This window comes from Zygosaccharomyces rouxii (genome assembly GCF_000026365.1).
Source record: "Zygosaccharomyces rouxii strain CBS732 chromosome C complete sequence".
Lineage (NCBI taxonomy): Eukaryota > Fungi > Ascomycota > Saccharomycetes > Saccharomycetales > Saccharomycetaceae > Zygosaccharomyces > Zygosaccharomyces rouxii.
The window spans coordinates 899,944-921,758 of NC_012992.1; the positions used below are offsets into that span (position 1 = coordinate 899,944).

At 39.4% G+C, this 21,815-nt stretch overlaps 10 protein-coding genes across 10 annotated transcripts; 7 read left to right on the top strand and 3 right to left on the bottom strand.

The window, feature by feature from the left end:
- Nucleotides 1-54: 54 nt before the first annotated feature.
- On the bottom strand, nt 55-7,275 carry PRP8 (U4/U6-U5 snRNP complex subunit PRP8; the record flags this gene model as incomplete). Its single annotated transcript, XM_002496102.1, has 1 exon — nt 55-7,275. The coding sequence occupies one exon, from the start codon at nt 7,273-7,275 to the stop codon at nt 55-57; it is 7,221 nt and encodes a 2,406-aa protein (XP_002496147.1).
- Nucleotides 7,276-7,515: 240 nt separating this feature from the next.
- CDC23 (anaphase promoting complex subunit CDC23) lies at nt 7,516-9,402 on the bottom strand (the record flags this gene model as incomplete). The annotated part of the gene is made up of 1 exon (XM_002496103.1): nt 7,516-9,402. The coding sequence occupies one exon, from the start codon at nt 9,400-9,402 to the stop codon at nt 7,516-7,518; it is 1,887 nt and encodes a 628-aa protein (XP_002496148.1).
- A 208-nt stretch (nt 9,403-9,610) lies between these two features.
- On the top strand, nt 9,611-10,414 carry THP2 (Thp2p; the record flags this gene model as incomplete). Its single annotated transcript, XM_002496104.1, has 1 exon — nt 9,611-10,414. The coding sequence occupies one exon, from the start codon at nt 9,611-9,613 to the stop codon at nt 10,412-10,414; it is 804 nt and encodes a 267-aa protein (XP_002496149.1).
- A 182-nt stretch (nt 10,415-10,596) lies between these two features.
- Nucleotides 10,597-12,204, top strand: MTG2 (putative GTPase MTG2; the record flags this gene model as incomplete). The annotated part of the gene is made up of 1 exon (XM_002496105.1): nt 10,597-12,204. The coding sequence occupies one exon, from the start codon at nt 10,597-10,599 to the stop codon at nt 12,202-12,204; it is 1,608 nt and encodes a 535-aa protein (XP_002496150.1).
- Nucleotides 12,205-12,343: 139 nt separating this feature from the next.
- Nucleotides 12,344-13,651, top strand: DBP8 (ATP-dependent RNA helicase DBP8; the record flags this gene model as incomplete). Its single annotated transcript, XM_002496106.1, has 1 exon — nt 12,344-13,651. One exon carries the CDS (start codon nt 12,344-12,346, stop codon nt 13,649-13,651), a length of 1,308 nt encoding a protein of 435 aa, XP_002496151.1.
- A 139-nt stretch (nt 13,652-13,790) lies between these two features.
- On the top strand, nt 13,791-14,375 carry NOP19 (Nop19p; the record flags this gene model as incomplete). Its single annotated transcript, XM_002496107.1, has 1 exon — nt 13,791-14,375. One exon carries the CDS (start codon nt 13,791-13,793, stop codon nt 14,373-14,375), a length of 585 nt encoding a protein of 194 aa, XP_002496152.1.
- Nucleotides 14,376-14,580: 205 nt separating this feature from the next.
- On the top strand, nt 14,581-16,119 carry NMD3 (ribosome-binding protein NMD3; the record flags this gene model as incomplete). Its single annotated transcript, XM_002496108.1, has 1 exon — nt 14,581-16,119. One exon carries the CDS (start codon nt 14,581-14,583, stop codon nt 16,117-16,119), a length of 1,539 nt encoding a protein of 512 aa, XP_002496153.1.
- A 315-nt stretch (nt 16,120-16,434) lies between these two features.
- Nucleotides 16,435-18,297, top strand: ATG7 (Atg7p; the record flags this gene model as incomplete). Its single annotated transcript, XM_002496109.1, has 1 exon — nt 16,435-18,297. One exon carries the CDS (start codon nt 16,435-16,437, stop codon nt 18,295-18,297), a length of 1,863 nt encoding a protein of 620 aa, XP_002496154.1.
- A 188-nt stretch (nt 18,298-18,485) lies between these two features.
- Nucleotides 18,486-19,958, top strand: GCN5 (histone acetyltransferase GCN5; the record flags this gene model as incomplete). Its single annotated transcript, XM_002496110.1, has 1 exon — nt 18,486-19,958. One exon carries the CDS (start codon nt 18,486-18,488, stop codon nt 19,956-19,958), a length of 1,473 nt encoding a protein of 490 aa, XP_002496155.1.
- Nucleotides 19,959-20,073: 115 nt separating this feature from the next.
- PUP2 (proteasome core particle subunit alpha 5) lies at nt 20,074-20,856 on the bottom strand (the record flags this gene model as incomplete). Its single annotated transcript, XM_002496111.1, has 1 exon — nt 20,074-20,856. The coding sequence occupies one exon, from the start codon at nt 20,854-20,856 to the stop codon at nt 20,074-20,076; it is 783 nt and encodes a 260-aa protein (XP_002496156.1).
- Between the last annotated feature and the right edge of the window lie 959 nt (nt 20,857-21,815).

Below are 21,815 nucleotides of genomic sequence, written 5' to 3' on the forward strand. Positions count from 1 at the left end.
GAATGATTGATTATATGATTAATTTGACATACATAAATGTAAATAGTATTACAATCAAGCAAGTACATCTTCTTGCTCGGCTTCTAATGCTTCATCACCAGCCAATTCGTTAAATTGCATGAAATGTATAACTCTGTGCATTTCGTTGTAGAATTCCAGCGGGATACCAACTTTTAATTCGTAGTCCAAGCTTGGATCAAATGTTGCACCACTGAAAGTGAAATTCCAAACATCTGTAGAAGGCACTAAAAAGTTACCCATAATACGTTCAGAGAGTAATAATTGTGCGTGTTCGCTATAACTTGGATCAAATTCCTCTGGTGTTGTTGTTATAACGTCCTTGTTCTGAATTCCCCAAGAATAACCTTCATCTGTTAGATTGTATGCGGCTAATGAAACAGATCCTTGTGCCAGGCAAACTGTCAAATCAATGGCTTCACGTTTAACAGAGCTGAACAGATCTGCATGAGTTGCCACATCGAAGGCAGTCATAAACTTTATATCTTCAGTCTGAGTATGGATCCAACCTAACAGTTCTAATCCGTCCAACTGTGGATTTGTATCACCATTAGGGATCTTACCCAATTGAACAGCCTTACTGTTCCCCAGTTGCGGTATCAGGGCGATTGTTTTAATTTCCTTGATGTTTGGATGATCTGCAGGAGACGAACCATAAAGATAAGCCGCCACCTGTATTTTTACGTCTGAAATTTCCACTAGCTTTTTGAGCAAATTCCTTGGTAGAACGAATACTGGCTTTTCCTCTATGAAATCTTCTGATGCAATGTAAATGTTTCTTAAACGTAAGTATAATAAGCTGTTAGCAATAGCGTTCTTCCTCCACTCGTTCTTGGAACTGAACGCTTGGTTTTCATAGTTGGCGGATGTTACAACGACAATTTCTTCACCTTGGGCATTCACAGTCTTTGTCTTCATTACCGTGGATGCACCAGTTTCCAGCTCGTCATCCCTTGTGGAATCATTCTTGGCGGCTTCCAGCTCCGCCATCTTTTGTCTTCTCACTGATGGAGCCTTGACATCCTGGCCAAGTATCAAGTCCTTGATTTCGGTTTGAGTTAATGAGGAGATATTGACGTTGTACTTTTTGCTGTATTCCTCCAGAATCAAGTCACGCATCTTGGACTCGACTTCAATCCATTGTTCATCAGTAAATGAAGGCCATAAATGATGTGACTTGATTGGAATAGTTGGATCTCCCAGCAATATCATTTTGGCCTTCTCTTCATTCGTTTTCAATCCCCTTAAAAGCAGAATAATTCTTGAGAAAGCCGTGTAAGAGGAAACTCTTTCTAACCAATCATCATATATATTGAACAAAAGCATTTGCGGCTCTGTAGCTTTGAGCACGGTATCTGACAGCTTGTCAATTGCCATGGAAGCCGCAAATGGTAGCCTCAATTCTGTTGGTCTTATTGAAATGTTGGGGAAATCTAACATATGAACTTCCAGGGGATCTAACATTGCTTTACGAGTGACAATAATTTGCTTTGGTTGCTCTTCTTTTGGAAGAGATCTCACTAAGGCACTAACTTCTTCTGCAGTCTTCCACTTAGCTAGTTGACTCAACCGCTTTTGACCAGCCCAAACAGAGGTGTGGATGATCTTAAGGAATAGATGCCCTGTTTTCGGATTCAATGTAAAAATACAACCGTTAATAGCCTTTGTTGCGACATTTCCTTCGAAAGTTTTATGTACAGTAACCCTGTAAACGTTGGTATCATCCACAAAAAGCTTAGTATCATTATTGAACAGTTCCGCGTAGTTTGATGAGTTCAAAAATGGTTCTTGAACGTTGGATTGATAGATTTGTAGACCCTTCCGTATTCTTTCACGAAGAACATAAAGGGCAGGGTTTGCCCTCATAATGGTTCTCATACTATTTTGCATTAAAGGTTTTAATCCGTTGAACCAATTTCCGTAAACATCATACATGTTGTAGGCTAGGTCGATTCCAACCATGACACCCGTAGGAGATGGATACATACTGACACTGTCAGTAGTATAATCCAAAAACTTCGCACGAACATATCTAGAAATGTCATGCGAGTCATAATCACCATAACGTAGTTGTACATCCACCCACATTTTGTCAGTCAATGCAGCTTTAAAATTATCGTTAGTTGCATGAAGTAAAGACGGTTTGCAAACTTCCCACTGGTGGATACTGTTTACCGTTATGTCCGCGGCAGATGAGTTCATTTTATAGGATTTACGAGGGTGAACAGCTTCTTTGTTAACACTCTCGATCTGCAAAACATCAAGCTGTCCATCTAATATTTGACATAAATCGAATACAATGCTTTCATGAATCTTTTGCCATAAGTGAGCTCTGAATATTTGAATCAGTGAGATCTTTAGAGTGGGAATCTTACCGTGTAGAAAAATTCCTGTCAAATCCAATTGAACTAAAAAGCCCACGTAAACATTTGCCCTATTAATAGTGGGTGACCACCAAAGTGTGAATCTTCTATTTGGAATTTGGCTTAAACCAGTTCTCTGGGCGTGCGTTAGTTTCTTGAATTGCATGGAATCCTCAAATCCAGCAGCCTTTTCCCAAAATAATCCTTCCCAAGAGCTGAAACCTGTGCCTTTGAACAAAGTGTGTTCTAGGATTGTTTCAATACCACCAAGGGCTTGAATGACATCTGTCCTGTAAGCATTCAAATTCCAAAGCTTACCATCATGATGAGCATTAGTCCACCAAAAGGGACTATTACGTTCCAATGAGAATTGCTTGAATTCTCTGCGAATCCTATGGCCTCTGTCATAGGCCAATGTGTGACGGTCCCTCTGAAATAAAGTGCTGATACGTGGAATACCTCTATCCCAAGAACTTTCCAATTCTTCGAATGCTATTCTACGATTCTCCTGAATGGCTTCTTGCCTTTTGGTTGCGTATTCAGCCCAAACTCTCTGAGAATCCAGAAATTCATTCTCCCAGGTAGTAATGTAACGGAAGATGGTCGGAATTAATTTGTCATCATCATGTGTCATACCGGCACGAAAATGGGTAATGCCAGTGTCTGTTTGTCTTGAGTACGTGCGATCAGCAGCAGGGATCAAGATGTGAGATGCACTTAGCATCCCCAGACCACCAAGTTCTTTCGGGGTGTAGAACACGGCAGGGGGGAAACGAGTAGGCATCTTTGAGTTAAGCCCTAGTTTAACTCTATTCTGGATTTTTGTTTCAGATTTAACCAATATATCTAGTAGAGGTTCGGTTGCCACGATTGCTTCTCTGAAGTAGGTAAATAGTGAGAGCAGCGCTGTATTCCACTTGGAGGCAACTTTAGAGAAAGTTGTAGAACCCGAACCCATGAGGATTCCTCTTATTTTACTATCAAACCTCTCGATTTCTTCTTGTGATACCTTTAAAAAGGCTTTGGCGGTCCTTTGCTTTGTTCGCTCATCTATTAAATCCCAGACACCTTCACCTGTAGAAATCACCTCGTTGGTCCTTTGCTTTGGGAGGATCCGAACTTCAAATCCACACATGGAGAATAAAAGATTTGGATTGTTTTTGCTGTAGATTGATACAAAACTATTATCCCATTTGATCTTTGTCAATGAAGCTGGTACTCTGCCTTGCATTTCCCAAAACACAGCTCGTCCCAGATTTACATCCTCACGCACAAGCCGCATACGTGCATCTCTTGGCCAGCACCTTTTATTATTATATCCAACAGCATTGGAAAAATTTGGGTCAGGGTTTTCTGATAAGTAATCGTCTGTCAACTCATTAGCTTCTTCTTCTTCGAAATGGAATAAGACATACACTGTATCCAGATAACGAGCATATAATTTTATTGGTTGCTTCTTTTCTACACTTGGATGTTTTAGCTGTAAGAAGTCATTAGGATCATTGGGGGGACCAGCGAAATCCATCGCCCTATCAATTCCCAACATTAAAATATCCATCATCAGTCCGTAATACTGGTATATGAAGGAAGAAAATTGAAGACCTCGGATGAGACCATACTTATTAACATGGCTCATGTCTTTATAATTTAGAATAACATTATTTTTTGCTGTCATATAGTCAGCAATATTGGGATCAACAATTAATCTCAATAGTCTATTGAGTAAGGTGAAATCAATTTTCTCAGCCATTTCTTCGAGCTTAGTTTCCATCATGACGGTCGACTGGCCTTTCGATACATCCCAGACCTCAGAAAGGTTGTTCACACCTTGGCACCACTTGTAAGTCAATAGTGGTGGTATTTCAGAGTCACTAGGTTTAATCCAGTTGGGGAACAGTTTTCTTTCATCGGCCTCATACCAGAGATATTGATCTAGGTATAAATCTGTTAATTTCTCGAGAGGATCAACAGTATAAACTGGTGCGATATTTTGATAATGGTCCACCATAGATAATTCCACGGGTTTAAACACACGCTGAGTTAAAAGATATTTCTTTATTCTATTGAGTGTTTCATGAGGATTATCATATGCTGCTTCGATAAGAGCCAGTTCTTCACGTTCAGCAGAATTCAATCTCACTTTCGAACCATAAGCATCTTTTAGGTTTTCCAAAGTCAAGACGAGTATTTTTGTGTCATTTTTATATGCCAAAGGAGGGAAAGGGATTGGCGAAAAGTCTCTTTTCTCCAACCAGTCCACCATAGTGGAAAATATTGCGGTGGCTTCATCAGGCGTAATTTCAGGCCCATTCTTCTCGATTTGCTGTTGTCTTTCTTGTTCATATTTAATCCAAAGTCTTGTCATTCGGCCTAAGTTTTTCTTTAAAGCTGTTTTCTCTACGTGTGTCCCCTTCTTGATGCGTTCACGATTCGAGTGTGCTCCTGATACCCAACCATCTGCCTTGGCCTTAACATATCTTTCAATTATTTTCTTTACGGGAATTGGCATTCCTGGAACGTCCCATGGAATATTCGCTTTCCAACATCTCCAGGCCTCGCTCAAATGTTGCAGAATGGTCCTTGCCTTGTCCTGTCTGATTCCCTCAGGAATCATTTCTAGGATGTCCTTCATTACAGAGGCTCTAAGTTCCAGGTCAAAATATGCATCTGCTCGCTGTTTAGTGGTGGTTTTTATTATTTCATTATTACGTCCTTCAAATTGACGAACCAAAAGGTTTCCTAACCACCTTTCCAATAGCGGGATAATTCCTCTCATAAAGAAAATCCAAACTCTCCAAGCTGGTTGCCAGAACCCACATCCGGGTCCCTTGCCAATAATTTTATTAAACCTATGATAGACTACGTGCTTTAAATCTTTACAAGCACGTATCTGATGCATGACTTTATATTTGTACCTGTAAATCCCAGTCAAATGGCCTAGATGGTTGAAAATATAATAGATTGCATCTGCCAATTGAAAGGCATCTACATTTCCTAATCGAAATTGAACATGAGCATCTACTAACAGTTTAATCATTTTCAAAATCTCTCTCATTAGGTGAAAGGCATTCCCAAACCTTGACTTTTTACGCTCTTTTGTGGTTAACGTCTTGGTTGGTTTCAAATTAAAGTTGTAATCCAAATGCAGATAGGTCAATCCCTTACGATGAATCAAGAGATTTAACATATTATGACCTTGCCGACATAATTGTAAACCAGCTTCCACCCAGTCTATAGTCGTTTGCTGAAAATATTTAGTATTTCTCAGGCTTTTAAGTAGCTTTACCTTTTTAACGTCAGCAGGCTTTTTAGTCTTGAGTTCGTTAAAGACATGTGATTTTAATAATCTCTGATAAGATACCCTCGTCTTTAGCGGAAAATCCTGATCAGATCTCTGTAGGTACCAATTTTTTACCAGGGTGACATCTTGAGCTCGTACCATTCTTCCGGAGTTTTTATTGAAAGGATATGGTGAATGGTAGAGGTCAAAAGCATCCTTGGTCTCCGGTAACTCAAGCTCTTCGTTTGTCATAAGTGCTGTGAAATCTTCATTCAACGTAAATTCATCATTATCCGATCTTTGATTCTTCTTGTTCTGAGTTCTTGTAATTGGATTGAACATAACATCGAAGGAAAAAGTGGGTAAATCAGGATCTTCCTCTCTGTTAGGGAGGCAACATATTGGTTTACTGTACCACGACATTTGCACTGAACGGGGACGAGAGTTATACAAATGAGGAAATGCTATTCGATATTCACTTCGTATCTGAACTCTGAAAATGATTCTATCGATCGAATTAAATTCATTGTAATCCTCTTCTTCCTCGTGGGGATACAGTGGTTCAAATTTGGGACCACCCGGTATAGCATTATTCAATGCTTTGGATGTAAAAAAAGATTTCTTATCAAAAAGATAGTAATGGTTATCATCATGAATTTCACTCTTAAGAGGGGTGGATAGTCTGTTTAAATTAGCCATAATTTGTGGCGAAAGATACCATGTCTTGTAAGATGTTCCATTAACTTTTCCCTGGTTATTTATAAGCGGCTTTGAGTCGTAAAGCCATTCTTTTACCAATTTATCCTCATAATTGTCCAGTTGCAAGTATATTGGATTTGGGGGCTCTAGCGTTTGAATATTGTCGGAATAGGATACTGGCGGTTCATCGTCATCAAAAGGAGGGAATCTCATCCTCTTGAAATGAGTTCTGTCACGCTTTTCCCTTCTCATGGCAAGCCACATAGTCGACCATTGAGCAATGTATACAGGTTCGATGACTCTTGGAATCTCGTTGACGAAAGTGATGGCGCCCGTAGCGTGATAAAGCACCTTGACCGTTTTTACTTGTTCCCAGGGTTGTGGCATATTTTCTAAAAGTTTCAAAATTGCGTGAGGCATGTACTTCAAAGCTCCCAAGAAAGCTCTCTTCTCGTGATTGAATCTTTTCGATGTCATATCCGTATGGCTTTCAATAATCTTTCTTAAATGTTCGGGTGGTAACTCAGGCTTTTGAGCTTGAACTTGGCCCCTTCCAGATTTCTTGAGCTTTTTCAACTTTTTGCGGCTAACCTTGGAAACCTTTCCATCCTCTAATTTCCTTTTCATCCCATTCGGCAGCTTCCCATTAAGCACATTATCTAAATTGTTCATTTTATCATTTCCATCATTAATTGTTGGTGGGGGGAGAGGCGGTGGCATTGATGGTGAAGGTGGCGGTGGTGGTTGCTCCATGAAATCTGCATCATCGTCAAGACCCGGGGGAGGAGGTGGTGGTAACATGTTATCATCATTATCATCTAATGGAGGTGGTGGGGGTGGCGGAAGCTCCATGCCATCGGGCTCAAATAGCTCCGGTGGGGGAGGAGGTGGTGGTGGAGAATCAGAATTATTCATCTGCAACTTTAGGAACCTAACTCGGCTTGAAAAGCTTTACTCTTTTATTCTTCTTGTTGTAAATCATCGGTCCAATCTACATGTTTAGCTTCAGTTCTAAACTCATCGGCTAGTTGAAGAGCGAGAGTGGTTACCCGAATATATAAAGGCGGACAGGGAAGAGTGCATGTAAGATAGATTTTAACCGCCCAGATTGTTTCAGACTTAATCCTTATATATCTATTTTAGTTGTATATTTAATCATTGAATTCTTCTTCGGCATTCTCTCGCTATGGCTCTTGCCTCTTCTATCTCTTGAGATGTGCCATGCGATACACCAACCGCGTAATTGTATGCCTCTTCGAAATTCTTCCTTTTAGCTTCATATTTAGCCAACCAAAGTCTTGCTTTTGCAGTTTCATCAGTGACAAGACCTTCTGTGAACTTTTCTACTTCAACACAACGCACCATAAATTCTTTACAACTATCGAGTTCATGAATTTGTTCGTACAAGTCTGCGAGACGGTATAATATTACGGAATCCTGATCCGCATGTAATGACAATTGTAGTGCTCTTTCATAACATTTGATAGCTTCTTGTCTATTACCGACTTTAGCATAGCAGGCTGCCAATGCCTGCCACATTCGTCTATCGAGTGGTTTTAAAGTGCATGCCTTTTGAAAATAGTAAAGGGAGTAAAGATGCATATCCAACACCTCATAAGCCTGTCCTAATCCGTACCATGCCTTGAAATCTCTTGCATTTATGTCAACAGCACGGCGGTAGCATTCGATGGCAGCATGAGAATTCTTCAGTTCGACGAATTCATGGCCCATTAGCGTCCAGGCACTAGTACAATTTTTGTTCAGCGTGAGAGCTCTTCTGAAGTACATGATAGATTTTTCATGCTCTTGTCGAGCACTGTAGTAATTGGCTACAATGCAGCAGGTCTCTGGCCTAAATTTATCCACTTGTGAAGTGAATTGTGCCAGATATGCCAATTTTGAATGTTTTTGCATCACGTACAAAATGTTGGAATAGGTATCTAGATCATCCAGCCTATATGGATCTGATTTAACCACTTCGTTAAATAAACTTTCGGAATTCAAATAATCCATGTAATTGTAAGTTATCAATGCATTTTGAGCCTTCAGATAAGCGAAATTGGGGAAAAATCCATGTAAGTATTCAAGTTCATGAGCAAAATCATAAGTATTACCACTAAATTCTTGGAAAAGTACCAATTTGAAGAATCTTATCATAATATTTTGATGAGTATCAGCCTGTGACCCCAAGTTTTCTGTTGGCTCTAAACAGAATTTTTGATCCAAATATTTTATCAGTAACAGTGATTCATCAGGTCGACTTAAGCAGTCTAATAGCTCAAGCCAGCAAGCCCAATTGAAAGAATAACATGATAATGACTTTAAGAAAAAAGACATGGCATGAGCTCTGTTATCATTTAATTTCAGTAGAATACCTTTCAAATAATATAACAATGCCAATCCAATGCCATTGTTTAGGTGAACCACCGTAGTGTCCAGATAAGAATTCAATTCTCTCAAAATAGTGGAAACGGGGCTCTGATTACTATCACCTGTGGAAGCCATCCTGGGACTGTTGCTTGCTTGAAAATCTTTTTCGCTCTCATTATCCCCATCACCATTGGGATCTCGATGGGTTGATTGTTTGGGGTTTTTACCAGTAGTTAATACACTTTCCATATTCCCACGCACTTTCTTATCCCATGATAGATAATCACAGTATAATTTGTAGAATTTAAGACATGGGTTAGTGACGTCTTTGAGAAAATATGCGCATCTATCAAACTCTTTACAATCGAATAAGGATGATGCCAATAGATAAAGATCGTATTCTGATTCCGAAAGACCAAAATTGTTATGGTGAACTAAAGAATTCTGCAATGATAAATCTATTCTTTTCCTTAGGGGTGATTCATCATCTGCCATACCAGTAGGGATACTTGTTGATGCCTTTGTTGCAGGCGGCATCTCTGGCATTCCACATAATGCTTCTGCGGACCATTTCGCAGATCTGTGTAACTTCCATTGGGACAATTCCAGCGAGGATTTCCTTAAATTCGACTTGACATCAGTCAGTAAATATAATTGATTATCAGAGTTCATCAATTGAGGGGTTTAGCGAAACTATATCGGTTTAGTTTTGCATTTAAAGAATGTCCTTCATGTTGATGATTTCTGTCCAAGGTAGTTTAATGATGATGAGAACCCGCTCGCATCACAAACTTTGATAGCCATAACTACTGTGGAACACAGGTTAGATGAATAAAAGCCGTTGAAAAAGGGATTTAAAGTCTATTACTTTGTCGATGCTATGTCTGCAGATTTAGAATTCACGTATTTTGATTCCTTATGTGAGGAAGACCAGGCTCTTCAGCAGAACTATGAGCAGTTGCAAGATGTTTTACAAATATTAAAAAATTTGGCGGAACCTGGCAAATCAGAGGATGATCAGTTACAATCTTTGCAGTATCTGGCAGAATCTCATGAAAAGTTAGTATCTAGCTCCATTGATTTGAGATATACTAAATACAAGACCAGAGAGTCTCAAGTTACCAATGGTAAAAGGTTTAGACGTAATGAGAATCATAGCAAATTGCAAAATGTGCAAGGTTTGAAAGAGTACGTGACCTTGATGGAACATGTAAATAAGGAATCGCTAGACTACGTCAACCTTTTACAGAGGCTCTCAGTGGACTTAGCCAAGCAGATTGAAATATCAGATCCTGAAGTAAGTGAATTCGTGGTAGATAATTGGAGCCCACCAGATGGCATGCAATCCATTCTTGAGCAGTTGGCTAACCCTGATAAAGATTCTACACATTTACAGTCACAATTAGATCAGTATTTGGACCAAATTAAGATGGAACGTGCTAAATATACCATTGAAAATAAGTATTCATTGCAAGAAACACTGAATGAAGTCAACAAAGAAGTAAATTACTGGAGGAGAAATTGGAATGCTATAGAAAATTTGATGTTTGGAGATAGCGCCCATTCCATCAAGAAGATGCTTCAAAGTATTGATCTCTTGAGGGCAAAATTGGAAGAACCAGATCAGTCGTGTGAAAAGGATTTAAACGTAAATATAAGCACAACCCCAAATCAGGGGAGATAATTGGGGATCTAAGTGTAACGATATTTGTGTAATACCAATATATATCAGTTCTTGTATTATTTCATTCAAATAGCGACTAGTGAAAAAGAAAAAAAATCGATTAGATGAGATGAGATGAGATGAGATGAGCTCTTGTAAGAAGGTCAAACAGAAAGAGAAGAGACGAATAGTAAGATCTGTACATGATGCTGAAGCCTAGAAATTTGACCTATGCATCTAGAATTCTCAGATCCAATTCTACGCTAGCTCCCGATAACTCTCCTCGAGCCGCAGATAATGAACAGTGGTTAGAAAGATTGGGTACTTTGAAGAAAACTGCGTCTAAATCTAAGCAACAAATAACTCATGAATCATCAAGTCTCAACAGATTTCCCATTGAAGTAGTTTCCACACCACCAGAGTCCCCTTATATCGATGTTAAGGCTGCTATTGCCAATTTTACATCCACAAAATACTTACAAGGGTTTAATAAGCAGAAGCACACTCAAGGAAACTTTGTTGATATTAGAATAGTTAAATGCCGAAGTGGTGATGGTGGTGATGGGATTGTGTCCTTTTTCAGAGACGCCAATAGATCAGTGGGACCTCCAAATGGAGGTGACGGTGGTGATGGTGGTAGCGTCTACGTGCGAGCTTCTACAGGTATCAACTCTTTGGCAAAACTCCGCACTACTTATATCGCTGATAATGGATCGAATGGTGCAGCAGATCAACTAGATGGTGCTAGAGGTAAAGACATTTTAATCACTGTTCCAGTTGGAACCGTTGTGCGTTGGTGTTTGGATCCTAAGGATGTGAGACAATACATAGTCAAAGAACAGCAATCAAATCCTGGTGCATCCTTGAGAGATATTCTTAATCAAAATAAGATTTCTATGCATTGTAGTGGAAGATATGAATATGACACCAAGCCTAGAGACATTCAATTATTCAGAAATGCCTATGAACCGGGAAAAGGTTGGTTATTTAAGGGAAAAGATGAAGACTATCACCAGAGTAAGGACTGGTTTGTCGATTTAAGTAAGCAAGTAGAGGACTACGATCATGCCTTGTACGATTCAGAACTTTCCAACGATAAATTTCCTCTCTATGGACTAGATCTTGGTGTACCAACTGAAAATCCCATCTGCCTTTTGAAAGGCGGTAAAGGCGGTCTAGGAAACATGCATTTTTTGACTAATATGATAAGAAATCCACGTTTTGCCAAGGCTGGTCGAAGCGGCTTAGAATGCCTATTTCTGTTCGAATTAAAGAGTATTGCGGATCTTGGTCTAGTGGGTCTACCTAATGCAGGAAAGTCCACCATCCTAAATAAAATTTCCAATGCTAAACCTAAGATTGGGCATTGGGAATTTACCACTTTGAATCCAAGTATAGGTACTATAAGTCCAGGTATTGATAAACCTAGCTTCACAGTTGCAGATATACCAGGTATCATTGAGAATGCTGCACAAGATAAAGGTATGGGTCTTGAATTTTTGAGACACATTGAAAGGTCAAAAGGTTGGGTATTTGTAATTAGTATTGCCAACGAAAATCCTTTAGAAGATTTCCACATTTTACTTCAAGAATTGGGAGGTATGGAGAAAGTTGGAACTAAGAATGTATTAGTAGTTTGCAATAAAGCCGATATCGATCACGAAAATCCTCAATCAGTGAATAAGTTTTTACAAATAAGGCAATTTTGTGATGCTAACGGTTGGGATTCGGTCCCTATCAGTGCGCTTAAGAATGAAAATATCGATCTTCTATTGGATAAGATGGCCAAATGTGCTGGGAAATTGGTCTAAAGTTAGTCCAAGGCTCGGACTTTTTTGACTTTCTTTGTTGACCCGAGGATGTTGAAAATTTTACAAGCACATCTCATCTCATCGCATAGGAGGTAGCTAAAAAAAGACCCTTATCGTCCATTCTTCGAAGCTTCTGAAAATGTCTGAAGGTAGCGTTAAGAGTTTCAAAATTTTAGGAGTCTCCAAATGGCTTGTGGAGACCTTGAATGCCATGAAAATTAGTCAACCGACGACTATTCAAAGTGCATGTATACCGGAGATTTTGAAAGGAAGGGATTGTATTGGTGGTGCTAAGACTGGTTCCGGTAAAACCATTGCATTTGGTGCACCTATGTTGACCAAATGGTCGGAGGATCCCTGTGGTATGTTCGGAGTAGTGTTGACACCAACCAGAGAACTGGCTATGCAAATTGCGGAGCAATTTACAGCTTTGGGAAGCAATATGAATATTAGGGTGAGTATCATTGTAGGTGGTGAAGATATTGTTAAACAGGGATTAGAATTACAGAGGAAACCGCACTTTATAATTGCCACCCCGGGTAGATTAGCACATCACATTTTGAACAGTGGTGATGATACTGTAGGTGGTTTGATCAGAACAAAATTTTTAGTTCTTGATGAGGCTGATAGTCTTTTAACCGGTACGTTCGCAAAGGATTTGGCTATATGCATTGGAGCATTGCCCCCCAAGAATAAAAGACAGACGCTTTTGTTTACCGCCACCGTCACAGATCAAGTGAGGGCCCTAGAGAATGCGCCCTCTGAAGGGAAACCTCCACTATTTACTTATGAAGTCGCTAGTATGGATAAAGTGGCAATTCCTTCGTCTTTGAAGACTGAATACATCCTAGTACCGGAATATGTCAAAGAAGCTTATTTGTATCAATTGCTCACCTGCGAGGATTATAAGGATTCGACCGCCATGGTATTTGTAAATAGAACTATGGCAGCTGAAATTCTGCGAAGGACCCTATATGCTATGGGAGTGAGAGTAACTTCATTACACTCACAAATGCCACAACAAGAGAGAACGAATTCTTTGCACAGGTTCCGTGCCAATGCAGCTCGTGTTCTTATTGCTACTGACGTTGCATCAAGAGGTCTTGATATTCCAACGGTTCAGTTAGTGGTTAACTACGACATCCCATCGGACCCAGATGTTTTCATCCACAGGTCTGGTCGTACCGCTCGTGCTGGTAGAAGGGGTGATGCTATCTCATTCATAACACAAAGAGATATTTCTAGAATCCAGGCTATTGAAGAACGTATAAATAAAAAGATGGGAGAGTGTGATAAGGTTCACGATACCGCGGTTATCAGGAAAAGTCTAAACAGTGTTACAAAGGCCAAGAGAGAATCTTTAATGGCTATGGAGAAAGAAAATTTTGGTGAAAAGAAAATCCAACGTAAGAAGAAAAACCAAAAGGGATTTAGGAGCACAGATTGATAGATTGTTTGTATTTAAAATTTTGTAATTAGTCTTGGTATTTTTAATAGTACATTATTATGCAATATCATAAAAGCGATGAGCCGAAAAATTACTACTGAAGTATACATATATACATGTATACATATTAGAAGCATCGATGGCACAGAGGAAAGAGAACCAGGAGAAGTTAGCTCTGCAGGCAAAACTTAGAAATTCCTTTAGCAATATCAACAGTACAGTACTCAACTGGCTTGGTGGTGATCAGGGATCCAATGGAGGACCGGAAGAGCTAAATCGGAGTAAAAAGGAATTCTTTACCTTACCGCTAGTTGCTACAGGTACGGGACTCAGTTTCAATGACTTAAACAACTCTACAGACATTAATACCGTTGGTGAATTTGTTCAGAGTGATAAGAAAGTAAAGACGCTATCCAACAAGAAAAGGAAACCTCAGCATAGATCACAGGCGAATGACAATAGTAATAATATTTACAAGGTGTCAAAAGATGATACAAAGGCCATGCTTGCCCTCAAGAGAAGAATGAGAAAGGGTAAACTAGAAGAGATGAAGCAAGATCCTTCGAACATTACTGGGAAATTAGAACAGCAGAAACAACCTGTAGTAGCGCAAGATAGCGGGAGCGAGGAAGACGAACCAAGGATTGAAAAGACCCAAAAGAAATCATTTGGTCTACTGTTTGACAATCAGAAGAAGAAGAAGAAGAAGAACAGCAACAAATAAAAATACTCTATAGGCATAAAATAACAATAATATTTCCTGACCATTGTACTATGATATGTGGTCACGTGACAGCTCATCGGATATCTAATATGACAAAATTTTTGCAGAGCTCATCTCATCCCATCACAAGCATAATAACTAATAACCAGTCTACAGGTCCACAGGAGGTACACTTTGAATATTCATATAGTATCTAACGCCCATTATGAGTTACGCTCCTTTAGATCAGAATCATATGCACCAAAAAGGTGCAACAGTCCTATGTTGTAACTGTGGTGTGCCCATAGATGGGTCCTCCGGGTTAGTAATGTGCTATGACTGTATCAAGATGAACGTTGATATTACAGATGGTATTCCTAGAGAATCACACCTATCGTTCTGTAGAAACTGTGAAAGGTTTTTGCAACCTCCAGGTCAATGGGTTAAGGCTCAGTTGGAATCTAGAGAGCTTTTAGCCATTTGTCTACGTCGTTTGAAGGGTCTGACTAAAATCAGACTTGTGGATGCATCGTTTATCTGGACCGAACCACATTCGAGACGTATTAGAATTAAAGTTACTGTACAAGGTGAAGCTATGATGAATACCATTATTCAACAAAGTTTCGAAGTGGAATTCGTCGTTATTGCCATGCAGTGTCCAGACTGTGCTAAGTCTTATACAGCACATACATGGAGAGCAGCTGTGCAAATTAGACAAAAAGTGCCACATAAGAGAACTTTTCTCTTTTTGGAACAATTGATCTTGAAGCATAACGCCCATGTGGATACAGTTTCCATCAGGGAAGCAAAGGATGGGTTGGATTTCTATTATGCACAGAGGAACCATGCTATGAAGATGATTGATTTCCTAAACTCTGTGATCCCCATTAGATACAAGAAATCTGAAGAATTGATCTCTCAAGATATCCAGTCTAGTACTTCTACTTACAAATTCACCTTTTCTGTGGAAATTGTCCCCATCTGTAGAGATGACTTGGTAGTGCTACCAAAGAAATTGTCCAAATCCTTGGGTAATATCTCTCAATTTGTGCTCTGCTCCAGAGTGAATAGTTCAATCCAATTCATGGATCCAAGAACCCTGCAAACTGCTGATATCTCAGCTTCTGTCTACTGGAGACAGCCTTTCAATTCATTGGCAGATGCTGGTCAACTTGTAGAATTTATTGTGTTAGACGTGGAACCTACTGGTGAAAGCAGAGGTAGATTTGTGCTTGCCGATATTACAGTGGCTAAAGCTAGCGATTTGGGTTCTAACGATCAAGAATACTACGTGAGATCTCATTTAGGTGCTATCTGTCACGCAGGTGATAGTGTCATGGGCTATCACATTGGTAATGCTAACTACAACTCTGATCTCTTCGATACCTTGGATATGGATCGCATTCCAGATGTGGTTCTAGTTAAGAAGTTGTACAGAAGAACCACAAAGAGAAACAGAAACTGGAAGTTGAAGAGAATGGCCAAGGAACACAAGGATATCGACGCCTCTGCAGACTATAGCTCAAGACAACAGAAACAAGAGATGGAGCGTGCCGAGATGGATTACGAAACTTTCTTGCAAGAATTGGAAGAAGATTCTGAATTGAGACAATCCGTTAACCTGTACAGAAGTAACAACCCACCAGAGCCGGTCAACGAAGGTGATATGGATGAAGATGAGGATGAAGCTACTCCTCGTATAAACATGGATGAACTTTTGGACGAGTTAGACGAGATGACTTTGGAAGATGGCGGAAACGCATAGGCGCTGATCGCTATCGATATACATTCGTTTATCATGTAGAGGCCAAAAAAATAAGAAAGAATATTTAGTACTAATTGTATAATAGATCGTATTCCGTAACAGATAGAGCTAGATCTATAGCGGAGCCATGTAATGCTAGATACCAGTCATCCAGTCACATGATCTTCTCTTGTGTATGTGACAACTTCCTTGTAGTTGCAGTAGCTGTATTCGAACACAATAGTCATTCTGGAACATAAAGTCACAATCGTTTAACTAGAAATAACAATTATCCCTTGATCTCAATAGGATCTGAGCGGATATCAAGATATCGAGATGTCTAGCTTACAACTTAGCTATGCAGCACCAGTACAGTCTTTCTTGGACACGTCCTTTTTCCAAGAGTTATCCCGTTTAAAGCTGGATGTGTTAAAACTAGACTCTAGGGGACAACCTTTATACAGCAAATTGGAATTACAAAATGTCCCTAGGTCGAGTAAAAGTGTGCCTTTGAACCTAAACGCACAAAGTTTCGATGAAGAAGTTATGGGCTCCCCTACAGGTGTGCCGATTCTGGGTATGATCCATAATTATAACGTTATGGAGGAGTTCAAGACATTGGATAAGCAAAGCTTTCTAGAAGAAAAAGCTAGAGAACTTTGGAAGAAAGGATTGAAGAATATTAACCAAAGTGTTGGATTTTACGTCATTAGTTTTGCAGATTTGAAGAAATACAGGTATTTTTACTGGACATGCGTACCTTGTTTCCAAGGGAAGAGTCTATTGATTGAAAAATTGGAGGAATTGCCAGCACCCCAACAATCTTTTGCTACGTGGTTTGATCGAAACTTGGATCAGTGGGTTGGTCTCGAAACGGCAGATGGAGAAATAGTACCCTACGATGTGGAAAGGGCATCAAACTGCCAATCCTTATTGATTCGAGATCCAAGCCGTATGGATCGGATACCAGCTGCATTTGCCAAGAATTTCCTGGCGATCTTCAAGCATCAAAATCCAACTGTAGAAGTCTTAAACGTCTTTTTCATCAGGTCTGGCGCTTCCAGCTTTGGATTGAAGCTCTCCCTGCGGGATCGGGGAGACGAATCCTCCTTACAGGTCAGCGGCTGGGAACGCAATCCTCAAGGCAAACTGGGGCCTCGTGCGGTCGATTTAAGCAGCTTGATTGATCCTTTAAAAGTGGCCGATCAATCTGTGGATTTAAATCTGAAATTAATGAAATGGAGAATTGTACCCGATATAGATTTACAAAAGGTTAAAGATACAAAAGTTTTGCTATTGGGAGCTGGTACTCTGGGGTGTTATGTGTCTCGATCTCTAATGGCATGGGGGGTTAGGAAGATTACATTAGTTGACAACAGTACCGTTTCCTATTCCAACCCTGTGAGGCAGCCCTTGTTCAATTTTGAAGATGTTGGTAAGCCCAAAGCTCAAGCAGCTGCTGATGCCCTGAGGAAAATTTTCCCTCTGGTGGAGGCCACTGGTATACAGCTAGACGTGCCCATGATTGGTCATCCTCCGGTAGATGATTCCTCAGCAGAGTCCAATTTTACCAAATTACGAAAGTTAATGGACGAACACGATGTTATTTTTCTACTGATGGACTCTAGAGAAACTCGCTGGTTACCCACAGTCTTGGGCAATATGAATAATAAGTTAGTCATGAATGCGGCACTGGGATTTGACAGTTATCTCGTCATGCGTCATGGAAACTACAGGGATAGTCTTGGCAAACGTCTCGGTTGTTACTTCTGCAATGATGTTGTTGCTCCCAAAGATAGTTTGACGGATAGAACACTGGATGAGATGTGTACTGTGACGAGGCCAGGTGTTGCGCTCATCGCTGCTTCGCAAGCGGTTGAATTAATGGTTTCCATTTTCCAACTAAAAGATAATACTGATGAGTCCATTTTAGGTGATGTGCCTCATCAAATCAGAGGGTTTCTAAACCATTTCTCTACTTTGAAATTAGAAACTCCAGCATACGATCACTGTTCTGCTTGCAGTCCTCAAGTGGTTGAAGCATGTCGTGAAGCAGGTTGGGATTTCGTCAAAGCCGCTCTAGATGATCATACCTACATCGAAAGGCTATGTGGACTGTCCAAAGTACAAGAGGAAGCAGATAAAGTGGTGCAAGAGTGGGATGATGAAGAGGATGAAGAGATAGAGGTTCTAGTTTAAGAGAACCTCTGTTATTCTGTCATGTGTTTTTCACGTGCCCTTCTTTTTTCGTATAAAGATGAATTTCGATTCAATTCGCGGAGGAAGATTCATGGGTATATACATCAACATCTAACATATGTAGGTATAAAAAGGTCGAGAATTGGTCGATATTTGAAAGGTACCCGTGATTCAATTGCTTCTTTTTAATGGTAGCCAAACGTAAGCATGCCAGATCTCGAAGTGAGACAAAATTGAGTGCACCGGAGACTAAAAAGGTGAAAATTGAAGATGATGCAGATGTTGTAGATGATGGACAACAATATCCTTCAGAAGTCAGTGAGGCTACGGCAGGTAAAAAACCACCTGAAGGACAATTTGAAATCCCAACTGAAGAACCATCTGAAGCACCAGACAAAAAGCCATCCGAGGAACCGCAACAACAAGAAACAACCCATCAAGAAGATGAAAAAGAACAAGAACAAGAACAAGAACAACCACAGCAGCAGTCGGAACAATCGAATGGCAATAGTAGCGGTGTTAAGGTTTCGGATGAGATTATAGAGGATGAGGAGAAGGGAATTGCAAAATTTGAATTCGATGGTATAGAATACAAATTTAAAGAAAGACCTAGTGTTATAGAGGAAAAAGAAGGTAGAATAGAATTCAGAGTGGTCAATAATGATAATACAAAGGAGAATTTGATGGTTTTAACAGGTTTAAAGAATATTTTTCAAAAGCAATTGCCCAAGATGCCTAAGGAATACATTGCGAGATTGGTGTATGATCGGAATCATTTGTCTATGGCAGTGGTTAGAAGGCCGTTCACAGTGGTTGGTGGTATTACTTATAGACCGTTTGAAAAAAGGGAGTTTGCAGAGATTGTATTTTGTGCCATCAGTTCTACTGAACAAGTTCGTGGGTACGGTGTACATCTAATGAATCATTTAAAGGATTATGTGCGATCTAGTACTAATATTAAACATTTTTTAACTTATGCAGACAATTATGCCATAGGATATTTCAAGAAGCAGGGATTTACGAAAGAGATAACGTTAGAGAAAAGTATCTGGATGGGATACATCAAAGATTATGAAGGTGGTACACTTATGCAATGTTCCATGTTACCTCGAATACGATATCTGGACGCAGCAAAAATTCTTTTACTGCAGGAGGCAGCACTAAGGAGAAAGATAAGAACAATTTCGAAATCTCACATGAGAAGACCGGGATTAGCTGCCTTCAGGGATTTGGGTAACATCAAACCTATTGATCCCATGACGATCCCAGGATTGAAAGAAGCTGGTTGGACACCGGAAATGGATCAATTGGCCCAAATACCGAAAAGAGGTCCACATTATGCCGCCATGCAAAATGTACTAACAGAAATGCAAAATCACGCTGCCGCCTGGCCGTTTTTACAGCCTGTTAATAGAGAAGAAGTCCCCGATTATTACGATTTTATAAAGGAACCTATGGATTTGAGTACAATGGAGATGAATTTGAATAATAATAGGTACGACAAAATGGAGGAATTTGTTTATGATGCAAGATTGATCTTTAACAATTGTCGCCTATACAACGGGGAGAATACTTCCTACTACAAGTACGCTAATCGACTGGAGAAATTTTTCAATACCAAGATGAAGGAAATTCCAGAATACTCTCACCTCGTTAGTTAAATTGCGAGTATAACCGTGTATAAAGGAATTGGTTGTAACATTTTGTTTCCACATAATCTAATTTTTTTTACTCTCTTATCTAGTACACAAGTGCAAGTAATGAAATATATAATTATTAATTCATCTCCACGTCTCCATCTTCAGGACTTTCTTCAGCTTCCTTTTCTTTCAATGCCTTAATGATTTCTGCAGTTTTCTTATCATCATATATTTTGAAACCTTCCTCTTTAGTGATACTACTCAATTGAGCATTATTTTCATCCAATTTTTCTTCCATGACCTGCTTCAAAATCTTGAGCACTAGTAATTCAGCTTCTTTGAGAGTCAAAGAGGAATGCCATTCATTTTGTAATTCCGACTGTGCACCTTCTGAACCAGATCCAATAGCCTTAGCATTATAACGGTAGAATGTTCCCGAAGGTTCTGCATGGAATAATTGGTATCCGTCATCCTTATCATAACCTGCAATCAGTAGGGCAACACCGAATGGTCTTGACATTAATCTTTCCTCCCCTGATGCACCTTCACCAAATCTTAACGCTAGATCACAAACGGATTGTGTTAATGATTCTACACTGATATTTTCATCGTAGTAAAGATTATGTGTCACTGCTGCTGTTCTGGCGTGTTCTATCATAGAACGTGCATCTGCAGTTAACCCACTCATTGCACATCCAATGTGACGATCCACTTCTAGAATCTTTTCAATTGAATCTGCTTCCAGTAGTGGTGAGTTAGCTCTTTTCTCGACACCAAGAATCACACCTTCACTAGTGGCAATACCTATGGCTGTTGATCCTAATTTAATGGCTTCTAAAGAGTATTCCACTTGAAATAGTCTACCTTCTGGTGAGAAGGTACTCACACCACGGTCATATTCACTTCTTGTTAAAAACATTTCTATCCAACTCCACCAACGACCTTTGATTCCTGCTAGAACTCAATTCTAATAAATCAATTAGTAGTTTGGGGTTTGTAGTTATTTGCCACCTCTGTTAACCACTAGGAATCTAGTCAAAGGGTTCGCTACCTTCCTAAAAACTTCGTGTGTAGTGATGATAATACCGATTAAGATGATATGAATATCATGTATTATCAACAGTATGGTGGCCATCAAAAGCATTGACAAGCTTATAAAGATTCAGCGAATTTTTAGGTATCTTTTGGTGTTTTTTTGAAATTTTTAGGATGATGTTAACATGTACAAGTGCTCTTGCATCTTGCTTTTATATTAGATACTAATAAATAAAGATATTGCTGGAAGCTTACGGTATAAGAATATGGGAACAATTTTATTGCAGTGAGAAAATTCTGGGGCATTTTACTATGGTATTTATTTGTTTTCAACCTTGGTATTTAGTATTAGAATTACGCTTAGTTGCAAATAGTGCGTGGGAACTTTTGAATCCTTGGAATATTGCAATTTGATTACTGAAGTAAGGAGTTTGTGTAAGTCGAAACTCACACACTGGTATTTGAAATGGCAGTTGCTACAAGTTTCAGAATAATTTGGTTCCTCTTGATAATTTTATGTCTTGCTCGTAGAACCGGTTTTTTAGGCTGTTTTAAAGGATTTTGATGTTAGAAAGTTTAATATTCTCAGATACCTCCCAATATATATATATATATATATTCGAGCACCCGCTCTTATAAACTGAAAGATTGCAATATATGCTAGTCTTGGAGATATTAATTGTTCTTTAATGTTGTACAGGGAATATAATTGGATTCTACGATTATCGAATTTGCATTTTCGCAATTTTATATCATAAATAGTGCGACAACACTTAATCTTGTGCAAGATGTTTAAAGTTTTATTACTTACAAGGTATTTCTGCAGATTTTACTGTGTTTATC